The sequence below is a fragment of the Arachis ipaensis genome, chromosome B10 (assembly GCF_059453495.1).
Source record: "Arachis ipaensis isolate K30076 ecotype BB chromosome B10, ASM5945349v1, whole genome shotgun sequence".
Taxonomy (NCBI): Eukaryota; Viridiplantae; Streptophyta; class Magnoliopsida; order Fabales; family Fabaceae; genus Arachis; species Arachis ipaensis.
Genome location: NC_142435.1, coordinates 48,030,233 through 48,042,686, shown reverse-complemented (window position 1 = coordinate 48,042,686; position 12,454 = coordinate 48,030,233). Strand labels below are relative to the sequence as shown.

General features: G+C 36.9%; 1 protein-coding gene across 1 annotated transcript; it reads left to right on the top strand.

Moving 5' to 3' along the window:
• Nucleotides 1–7,127: 7,127 nt before the first annotated feature.
• On the top strand, nt 7,128–9,269 carry LOC107620592 (uncharacterized). Its single transcript, XM_016322726.3, has one exon. It carries the CDS (start codon nt 7,128–7,130, stop codon nt 9,267–9,269), a length of 2,142 nt encoding a protein of 713 aa, XP_016178212.3.
• The last annotated feature ends 3,185 nt before the right edge of the window (nt 9,270–12,454 follow it).

The following is a 12,454-nucleotide window of genomic DNA, read 5'->3' as shown; positions in this document are numbered from 1 at the left end:
GCCATCATTTGATTTTAGCTCACTTATCCCAAAATAACCTACCTTCACATCACCCTTGTTAGCCCCCTTTAGCCTTTAAATCCCTTTTTTATTCTATTAGCCACACTACTAGCCTTAAGCAGGAAAACAAAATAAAATCCCAAGTTGAATCCTTGGTTAGCTTAAGATAGAAAAAATATGAATAGTTTAAATACGGGAAACCTATTGGGAACATGGATGATAAAAACAAAAGGTAGAAGAGTTGAAAAGAATAAAATAACTCAAACTAAGAAATTTTTGGGAAGCATGCTCATGAGAAATCAAAGTGATTAAATTACCATGTGCATTAAAAAAAAGTCATTTTTCTGTATTTAATAAGGGGATACAAAAAGAATTCCCCAAATGCAAAAATGAAAGCAATGCACATGGGATAAAAATAAAAATTGAAACATGAGCATGTAACATCCAAAAGTGGGAAAAATAATGGGAAAATAGGTAAAGAAGTTTTGTTTTACTAGGTATATATGTTAGGTGAGATCTTAGTCTAATTAAGGATTCGCTTATTAGCTCACTTAGCCTTATACATATATCCTTACCTTTACCTTGGCCCCATTACAACCTTAATTAAAGACCTCATGATTTTTGGTATGACTGTATTCTATAATTGTTGATTGGTTAGATGAAGAACAAAGTTATAGAAAGGAAGAATAAAAAGAGGAATAGAGTGATTAACCCAATAAACACTGAGTGACTAGAGAGTAAACACAAATCCAATGATGGTTCAATAGCTCATTAAACATTTATCTCTGTTTGAATTATCTAATTGTCTTGCAAGTTCACAAAATGCTTTTTCTCCCATCTCAATTGTAAAAATGCTTATTGATTATCTAAACCTTGGCTATATATACATATATGACTCCTTGAGAATGTGAATTAATTTAACTACCTGTAAGCTTTATATATGAGTGAATAAATTAGAATTGCATGATGCATCATTCATTTAGATAGTTGCATTTAGATTAGATTGCATTGCATGACATTCCATCACTTTAACCTTACTTATTACCTTGGATTTAGCATGAGGACATGCTGTTGTTTAAGTGTGGGGAGGTTGATAAACCCATATTTTATGATATATTTTGTGCTTAGTTTGAGTGATTTATTCAATCCTTCACCCACTTGTTCATGTTAATTGCATGGTTTTACTTTCCCTTCCTTATTATGTGATGTATGTGAAAAACATGTTTCCTATGATTTTAAATTAACTATTTTAATCACCTTTAATTCCATTTGATGTCGTGATTAGTGTGTTGAGTAGTTTCAGATCTTCTAAGGCAGGAATGACTTAAAGGATGGAAAGGAAACATACAAAAATGGAAGGGAAGTGCAAAATGGAGTCCTTGAAGAAACTGGTATCCACGCGATCGCATGGACAACGCGATCGCGTGCCAAGCGCGAATCAGCAGCAACGCGGTCGCATGACTGACGCGACCGCGCGCCTTAAGCAGAACGCATATGACGCGGCCGCATGACTGACGCGACCGCGTGGCAAGGAAAAGCTCCGAATGACGTGACCGCGTGACCCACGCGGACGCGTGACAGAGGCCACGCACCAGGAATTGCAGAAAACGCTCATAGCAAATTCTGAAGCCCTTTTTGGCCCAAATCCAAGTCCAGAAGGCATAGACCAGAGGTTATGAAGTGAGGGAATGCATCCATTCAGAGAGAGCTCGCCAATTTCCACTTCTCATGTTTTAGATCTAGTTTTGAGAGAGGTTCTCTCCTCTCTCTCTCTTAGGATTAGGATTTAGGACTTCTCGTAGTTTTAGGAGTAACTCTCGATCCAGGTTTAATGTTCCTTTACTTTAGTTGATTATTTACTTTTGCAATTTGATTTATGAATTCTTCTATATTCCGGATTATTTGAATTAATGTTGTTTGAGGTATTCCAGTTTAATATTGCTTTCTCTCATTTATGCTATTATTGCTTTTACTCTGAAGACATCTTTATTCCAGTAGATTTACTTTTCCCCTTTTGGTTTTGGTTAAGAAATTAGTAAATCAGGAGTTATCCAATTCAACGGCATAATTGATAATTGTTATCTTGCCAATTGAATTGAACTTCAATAATCCCAATCTTTTCTTAGGAAATAAATAGGATTCGAAGATCAAACCAATTTTTCCATTGACCTTCCCTTGCTTTAGCAAAGGTTAACTAAGAGGAATTAAGATTCAACTTTCATTACTATTGATAAGGATAACTAATTTGGACTTCCAATTTCTCGTACCTTGCCAAAAGTTTTCTTTACAGTTATTTATTCCTTTTAATTGCCATTTAATTTACTCACCATTAAATTACTTGTTCCTCATTCTTGAAACCCCAATTTGCAATCTTCATAGCCAATAATAAGAACATACTTCCCTGCAGTTCCTTGAGAAGACGACCCGAGGTTTAAATACTCGGTTTTCAATTTTAAGGGGTTTGTTACTTGTGACAACCAAAACGTTTGCACGAAAGGGATTTCTGTCGGTTTAGAGACTATATCTACAACGCGACTGTTTTTATGACATTCTTTACTGGCAAAAATCCCGTTCGTCACTGTTGCAGAGATTTCTTCTAGCATTGAAACTACTGCTCTCACACAGAGTATATGTGAAATGACCAACTTACTGAAATAAATGCAGTTGAATCAATAATAAGCATAACAAGCTCAGCCTCTCCCACCACAGCAAAGCCAACAGTTGGTCCCACAAAGAGTATGCAGGATCTGTGCTGGTTATAGTCATTATACTGATGAATGTCTGCAGCTCCAATAGGAAGACAACACTGTGGTAGCCACTCACAACTTCTATGACCGCCCGAATCAAGGATACAATCAACAAGGTGGCAACTATAACCATGGATGGCAGGACAACTCCAATCAAGGTTAGAAAGATAATTCTAACTATGGCTGGAGGGATAACTATAACAGAGGAGGCAGAGACAATAATGGAAACCAGATGTGGAATAACAATAACAGCAACAGACAGCAGAATCAGAACCAACCTTACAGAGCACCTCACCTAAGACAATCACAAGGAACCCAGCACAACCAACAACAAGTTTCTCAGGTCACTTATTCTAATTCTTCATCAAATGATGAGATGCTCCGTTCTCTTGCACAAGGACAACAGGATATGCAGGCACAGCTGAACTCTAGTCTGAATGGCTTGACTGCCACTTTACAAGCTCTCGTCTCCCAGATGGATTCATTACTTAATTCCACACATCAACCTTCAAGCTCCAGTGGAATTCCTTCTCAACCACTGCCTAATCCCAAAGGTGACATCAATGCCATTACTTTGAGGTTCGAAACCACATTACAGGAGAGGAACCATGAGGAGCCAAGCCCACTAGAACACGTGCCAGCAGAGGATATGGTGGAAGTGGAAGATGCTGAAGAGGAAGAGGATGTACAAGACATAGTTGAAGAAGAGGAAGCTCAACCACAGAATGCACTACAAGAAAAATACCCATTCAGCCACACTTTTTTTAGGCTACATTTGAAAAGCGTAGCCTATTCATAGAATAGGCTACGCTTTTCTCCGTGTTGCCTTTTTATAAGAGAAAAGGATACACAAATGCGGCATCATTTAAAAAGCGTAGCCTTAGGTATTAAAGATATCACTTATAAAGCGTAGCCGTAAGTTGATATCTATAGGTTCACTTTTCATATCAAAGGAGACGCTTTTAAAGGATAGCCTATTTGTTAAGTTTTGGGTGCATTTTAAAAGTGATGCCTAATGTCTCTAGAGCCAAAAACTTAACACTTAGTAATTTTTTTCCTTGTTTTTCCTGAAAGCAAACTGATGAGTGATGACCTTAACACTTAGTAAAACTTAGCAAACTTCTTGAGTCTCAGTCACCTTCGATAGTTCAGTCACCTTCATCCTCGTAAACCCTCGATAGCTCAGTCACCCTCGATAGCTCACCATCGTTGCCCCCCACTCACTCTCTTCACTCTCGCCATTGACCCTCTCACTCTCGGTCTCGCCATTGACCCTCTCACTCTCGCCATTGACCCTCTCACTGCAAGCGGAAACCCTCTCACTCTCGCCATTGAGAGTCGTCGCCTCCCACTCACGACTCACCTGCACTACTCTCCACATTGACCGTCATCACTCCTCTTTGCCATCGCTTGCACTGATCGTCGCTGTGCCGCCCTCACCATCGTCGTTGCGTCGCTCTCACCATCGTCATCTCCGTGCTTCTCATCATCGTCTTCGCTGTGCTCACATCATCGAATAGGTATGTATTGATTTCTATTCGCTTCTGAAATTGATCAGTGGCTTAGGGTTCCTATTTTAGGAGTTTTAATTTGGGGCTTTTAATCTCTGAAATATGGGTTTGTGAACTGTAATTTGATAACATGCATGCTGTTGTTGATGAAGATGTGTGGTATTTTAGGGTTTGTGAACTGTGATTTAATATACAGCTTGTCTATTTTCTCTATATCTTTGTTTCTGAGACTGAATCCAAATGTAGCGTTAATAAGCTTTTGTTTTTGTGATTTCTCAATAAATAAGTTGGCTTCTGTTTCTCTGTTTTCAGCTTCCTCTTTTCAGCTTCCTATTTCTAATAGAGTTCTTGCAGTTTGAATAGTTTCTTGGTTAGCCAGAAACAGAAATGGTGTGAAGAATGTAAAGAATAAAAAGAAGACAAGGAGTAGAGAAGAAGTAGAAGAGGAAGAAGAAAGGTGAGATGAATTGTAAATTGAATTGAAAGAAAGAAATCTGATTAACATGAAAACCAATCATATACAATCCTGTTTATGTAGCCATATCAGGTGAGCCTTCAACAAAGGCAATATAAATATAAAAAGACTATGTTATTTAAGCTATAATATATATAATTAACATTAATAATTAAAATTTATTAAAATATTGATATACTAATATATTTAAAAGCTTTTTTAAATTAATAATTAATACAGAACATAGTATAAGAAATTAATAATATTAATAATAACAATTCCTGTTTTGTACAGAAGTGATACAAAGAGTTTGTGGACTTTGTTAAGGAAATTTCTGATTCCTTGCTAGTTTTATGGTGTCCTCATCAGAATAAATATTATCTCAGGTGCTTCTCAGCAATAACCCTAAAGAGAGTTTAATTTGTCTTATGCAACTTCTTTATCTTTTTCAAGCACAAGATCTTCTACTTCAGGTATGAATTGGGTTTAGGATGCTTCAGTTGTAGAAATCTGATTGTTTGACATCTCCATTGTAGAAATCTAGGTATTCATCTATAAAAATGGGGACATTATAGTTACTTATACCCCTTTTGACTAAAACTACAATTTTTCCCTCAGTTGCTGATTCTTATGGTAATTCTTTTCTGAGACTGAAGTTGATTTCTTGAATAGGTGAATGATTTAATGTATTATGTGTGTAATATTGAAACGCTTTTTGTTTTGAAAGTTTTTGTACTTGATTAAATGTTTCTCTTTGATACTTTTTTTTTCTTTTAAACTGTTAGTGCGGTAATTGGCTTTCTGCTAGAACCTGTGGTTTAAAATTATTTGTGTTTGATTTTTTTATTTGTTATTTATTTATTTATTTGCTGAACTCTGTTTGTTCTGTGAGTTATTGGCATGAGGGTTTGTGCTAGGTTTGAAAAAATTGTTAAGACATGAACTTTATTGTGATAGTTCAATATAAACCTCATGTGGAGCACAATGTAAGAATGTTGTAAGTGGCTAATTAATTTCCTCCATTGAGTTGAGTTAGCTCTAATGATTCTTGAAATGCTGGTCTATTCCTACATTTCAGCTTTTTTCAAACCCATAGCTTATTATTAATAATTGGAGGGAAATTTGCTAAACTATAACTTAAAGGAACATTGTTGGCTAATGGGGTAAAGGTTTTCTACATCAATGGAACGAAATTGGTGTAGGTGTTTACTATTTTGAAAAAGTTATTAATCCACGGATCAAACCACAGTATGTTACACTTTTGTGGAAATAGGGTGGCAATTTTATTCTGCTTTTTGCTGGGTTGGTTGATGATATATGTGCATAACTATTGTTTGGTTAAAATTGAATTGATTAAATTTCAAAAAAAACTCACTCTTCATGATTACCTTTACTATATGATTAATGCCAAGAGGGGTACTCAGCAACTTGGCAATGATCACCATAAATCCTTAGAAGAAAATCGTAATCCTGTTAAACTATTCTTTTTTTTTTTTAAAAAAAAGCATACTAAATATGTAGATTGAAATGAAAAACAAAAGAAGGATAGAAACAAAAACATAAATCCGAGAATGTGGGAGGAGACCGAGTCCTATTTATACTAACCAACTAACTAGTTCTTGGATCCTATGTTGTCAGCCAAGCTCCATTCCGCGAATCTTGGCTAGCCGGCCAATATAACTGCTATGCAGGTTTTGCCTCGTGCGATCTTTATCCACACGTGCATCAGCATGGACCTTACATTGAATCTGAGCTCATTTCCTTTCTTGGGTCAGCTGGATCACTCTTTGACTTGACACTTCCTCTCTTTAAATGAAATTTTAATTAATAGCCATATTTATACACTTAAAATTTTGTTGTTTTGCCGTTATCTGTTGAATGATTTAATTGCTGCTGCTGCTGCTGGGTCCCAAATCTGTTTGATTATATCAACTTAATTCTTGCTAAATGATGATTGTGCTAATTTCGTGGTTAAATTGTTGGATATGGCAATTACAATTTTTTTTGTCTGTAATTGTTACAGTTATTCGTGGTTAAGGTTGAAGGCAAAAGTTTTTGGTTAAGGTCTTCCAAGAAGATTTTGTCAAAACGTTGATCGTGTCATGGCAAGGTATAATGCATACTTTAATTCTTTTGATTTGTTAGTTTTGAAGTTGCAATTTAACTTATTATATGTGTGCTATAAATTCTATGTTTCTCTTTATTTGTTTTACCTCAATGGGTTTCTAGAGAATTACTTGTAAGACTAGGAACTATTTCCCAACCTAATTACAAGGCTTTGAATGTCCTTTTCATTGCCCATTCCCTTTGTAGCGAATAACACCCTGCCTCCTCTATTCTTCTAATCTTCACTTTGCGACCCCTTATAAATTTTCCGCCTAAAAAATTTAATAATTATCGATTAGGTTTTGTGATATGCCAAAGGATTGGATGGATCTACCGAGGTATAGCGAAGAGTATATCAATGGTGTTATTAGTTTTTTAGACTTTGCATACTCTGAGGGAGAACCGGACGGACGACAAATTCAATGTCCTTGTAAGAGGTGTTGTAACATTAATTGGTATAGAAGAGATGTGGTATTCGACCATTTAGTAGCCGACGGATTTGTTAAGGGATATAGAACATGGATTAATCATGGCGAATGGGCAATCCGGATGGCGGTTGACGATGACACGGATGATGAAGAAGGTGCACATGATGACATCGAAGGACTGCTTAATGATGCATTTGGAGATGTATCTCATGCTAAGGGTGTTACTATAGGTCAAAATGAAGAGGCTAAAAAATTTTACAATTTAATAGATGGGGCAAGTCAAGAGTTATACCCGGGTTGCAAGAAATTTTCTACATTATCTTTTACCATCCGTCTGTACTTGTTAAAGTGTTTGCACGGTTGGAGCAATACCTCCTTTACTTCACTTCTTAAGCTATTGAAAGAGGCAATGCCTGACATTAACATACCTTCATCTTTCCATAAGACAAAGTCTATGATAAGAGATTTAGGTCTGGATTATAAAAAAATTGATGCTTGTCCTAATGATTGCCTCCTGTATAGAAAAGAACTAAAGGATAAAAAACAATGTCGTGTGTGTGGAACTTCTCGATATACTAAAAATTCTAGTGATAATAGCGAGAACCAACCTGACAAGAAAGGTCGTCCTATTCCTGCAAAGACTCTGAGATACTTTCTTATAATTTCAAGACTTCAGAGATTATTTATGTGCTCAAAGACGGCAGCTAGTCTGAGGTGGCATTATGAGGAGCGCGTAAAAGATGGGACGTTAAAGCATCCTGCTGATGGCTTGGCATGGAAGAATCTTGATGAAATGGATGAAGAATTTGCAAAAGAATCTCGCAATATTAGACTAGGCTTGTCAAGTGATGGGTTCAACCCATTTCGTAGCATGAACATTTCATGGAGCACGTGGCCCGTGATGCTGATGGTATACAACTTGCCTTCGTGGATGTGCATGAAACCCGAATATTGTATGCTTTCTTTGCTTATTCCTGGGCCACAATCACCTGGTAAAGACATTGATGTGTATCTACAACCATTGATAGAAGACTTGAAGTTGTTGTGGGAAAAAGGGGTCGAAACCTATGATGCGTCAAAAAATGAGACCTTTCAAATGCGGGCAGCTCTTTTGTGGACAATCAACGATTTTTCTGCTTATGCTATGTTGTCTGGGTGGAGTACAAAGGGAAAGTTGGCTTGCCTTTGTTGCAACAAAAATACCAGTAGCTTACAACTAAAACACAGTTGGAAGACAGTTTATATGGACCATCGTGTCTTTTTACCCATGGATCATCCATGGAGAACCAATACAAGGTCTTTTAATGGGAAGCAGGACTTAAGACCCCCTCCACCTGTTATAGAAGGACCCGAAATTTTTGAGATGCTACAAAATGCTGAGAATGTCTTTGGAAAGAAGCAAAGTACATCAAATAGTTTCCCATGGAATTGGAAAAAAAGATCAATTTTCTTTGAATTGCCTTACTGGCACAAGAACCCACTGTGTCACAACTTAGATGTCATGCACATAGAGAAGAATATACTTGACAATGTAATTGGAACTCTCTTGGATATCCCAGTCAAGACAAAGGACCATTTGAATGCTCGATATAACTTAAAAGATTTGGGTATCTGGAAAAATCTTCAACCAAAGGAGGTGAATAATGGCAAAAGAACAATGTTGGCAAAGGCATGCTTTTCTATGACTGCTGCAGAGAAGTCAATTTTTTGTGGTGTTTTGAAGACAACAAAGCTACCCGATGGCAGTGCTTCGAATATATCACACTATGTACATCTAGGAGAAAGAAAAGTTTCTGGGTATAAGACCCACGATGCTCACTTTATGCTTCACTATTTACTACCAATACCGATTAAAAGCATCCTTTCTGATCATGTGGCCATTCCGTTGATTCGACTAAGTTCCTTTTTTCGTCGCTTGTGCAAAAAGTTCATCACACTGGAAGAGATAGATTTACTGGAGTTAGAGATTGTGGAAATATTATGCCAGCTTGAGAGGATCTTTTCCCTAGTTTTTTTGACATAATGGTTCATCTTCCCATTCATTTAGCAAATGAGGTGAGATTGGGAGGTCCGGTGCACTTTCGTTGGATGTATCCTCCGGAAAGGTACATGTGTACATTAAAGTCATATGTTCGCAACAGAAGTCGGCCCGAAGGTTCTATTGCTGAGGCATATCTGGCCGAGGAGTGCTTAACTTTCTGCTCAAGATACTTGCATGGAGGTGTGCAAACAAGACTTAATAAGCGGCCTCGGAATGATGATGATCCTAACGAAGACGAAGTTGTGCCATCAAAGTTATTTTCTAAAAAAGGTCATTCGTTAGGTGTGGAAAATGGAGAACCAATTAATCTAGATGACAAATCAATTGCTCAAGCCCATGTGTATGTATTAAACAATTGTGAAGAAGTGGCAGATTATGTTAGGTAACTTAATTAAACTTTTTTTTACTCCGATCAAGTTCACCCATATTTTTTAGATTAAACCTAAATATTATTAATTATAGAGAGCATGAGGAAGAGGTTAACAATCAGCGGGGAACGAAATGGAGAAAAGCAAAAGTTCACAACAAAACGTTCGCGCAGTGGTTTGAAACTCGTGCGAGGGATCCAAATGTGCCTTTCTGGCTAAAAGAATTATCTCGAGGTCCAAGCTCTGTTGCAAGAAGATTTTCTGGATATGTAATTAATGGATACAGGTTTCGCACGGTGGAATGTGAGGCAAGGAGAAAAACACAAAACAGTGGTGTCACATTAACTGCTTTAACTTCAAGCTTTGCAAGTGCTAAAGATCAAACTCCAATCCAAGATAATGTAGCTTATTATGGCATGTCATTTGAGATAGTAGAGTTAGCTTATTTTGGGCGTTTTAAGGTTGTCTTATTTCGGTGTGAGTGGTACGATGCTGGGAGAGATAAGTATGGTCTTACATTTATTCACTTCCATAAGAAATGCTTCCAGGATGAACCTTTTATACTAGCATCTCAAGCACATCAATGTTTTTATGTGCAAGATCCATATGAACATAACAAACATTATGTTATGGAAACTGTCCCAAGAGATTATTTAAAACAAGCGACGAATCTGAGCCTAAGGCCCGTCAAACACACTATAGTGAACAACACGAGCGTATAACGAGCCCTGCCATACCAGCTGATGATGGTGAACTTATTCTGGAGAGGACTGATTTACGACCCACGGTTATTGAAACGGTTCCCCAAGTGACTTCTACCCAAGAATATGAGGCAGACTTCATTGGAGATTCTGATTCTGATTGGTCATCCTAAGCAATTTATTGCTTAATATGTACATATGTATACTTAAGTTTTCTTCTTCACATTTTTATTTGTAAGTAATGCTTATTTTTTTGTTAATTTGTCAGTCTCTTACATTTTTCTTATATTGATTTTGATGGGTATATTGACTCTACTTAACTAATTTATTTGTGTAGGAATAAGGAATTTATTGATCTTAAAGCTACATCAAGTAAGAATTTGCTTAGACAATTCGAGGTTAAGAGACAAAGGATTGTAACTGAACGCAAGAAATATGAAATGGAAGCTACAGCTGCTAATGACAAGGAGAAATCTGAGCGAAGGGTGGATGAACCAGAAAGTCAATTGGAGATGCGTGCAACCAAAGGACAGAAGAAATCCACGTCAAAGAAGCTGGATTTTAGTCATCTGCAAAGCACATTCGACTCTATTAGCAAAAGGACTAACTCCACGCCTACCACCTTGGAAGTACAGCCAAACATTCCACCGCAACAGCTAGAAAATAAAAAGATAAAAGAGCTATTGACTATGCCTACTGTTGAGAAAGTCAAGAATGGAGTGCAGGGTGGAAAATCAACACAAGGCTTGAAGAAGTCTAAGCCTACAAACGTAGAGGTAGATGAACTTACAAGGAACCACGAAGAAATTCGTAAAATGAACAAGGATGTGTGATAAACCACTATTTTATGGTTTATCTTGTACTCAATTGAGTGGTTTTTATCAACTCTTTACCCACTTATTCATACTATTTGCATGTTTTACATTTTCCTTCCTGGTTTTGTGCTATGATTGAAAACATGCTTCTTTGATCTTATATTTGCTTATTATTAATCCTCTCTTATTACCATTAGATGCCTTGATATATGTGTTAAGTGTTTTCAGAGATTACAGTGCAGGAATGGCTCAGAGGATGGAAAGGAAGCATGCAAAAGTGGAAGGAATACAAGAAGTTGGAGAAACTGCTAAGCTGTCCAGCCTGACCTCTTCGAACTCAAACGGCTATAACTTTAGCTACAGAGGTCCAAACGACACGGTTCTAGTTGTGTTGGAAAGATAACATCCGGGGCTTCGATTTGATATATAATTTTCCATAGCTGCCCCAAAGTTAGGCGACGTGAATGCGTGAATGACGCGTCTGTGAACCTCAACCCGCGCGGCCGCATGGACGACGCCTCCGCGTCACTTGCCCACGACCTGGAGGTAACAGAAATCACAGGGGGCGATTTCTGGGCTGCTTTTGACCCAATTTTCAGCCTAGAACACACAGATTAGAGGCTATAAGGTGTGGGAATGCGTCCATTCAAAGAGCTCTCACCAATTTTTACTTCCCACGAATTAGAATTAGTTTTGAGGGAGGCTCTCTCCTCTCTCTTTAGGATTAGGATTTAGACTTAGGATTTTTATTCGCTTTCAGGATTATCTCTTTTGATCAGGTTCAATATTCCTTTTATTTACTTTTTCAAGTTACTTTATGAATCCTTTCATGTTACGGATTACTCTTTTATCAATGTTATTTGAGGTATTTCAGTTTAATATTGATTTCTTTTATTTATGCTATTGTTGTTTTTACTCTGAAGACATTTTTATTCTAGTAGATTTACTTCTCCTTTTGATTTTGGTTAAGAAATTAGTAACTCTGGAGTTATCAAACTCAAACATGATTGATAATTGTTATCTTTGTTAATTGAATTGAACTTCAATAATCCCAATCTTTTCTTAGGAAACAAACAGGATCCGAAGATCAACCCAATTAATCTCTTGACCTTCCTTTATATTAGTAAAAGCTAACGAAGTAGAATTAAGATTCAATTATTATCATCATTGATAAGGATAGCCAGGATAGGACCTCTAATTTCTCATACCTTGCCAAAAGTTTATTTTACAGTTATTTATTTATTTTTAATTGCCATTTAAATTATTTGTCATATTCATTCGTC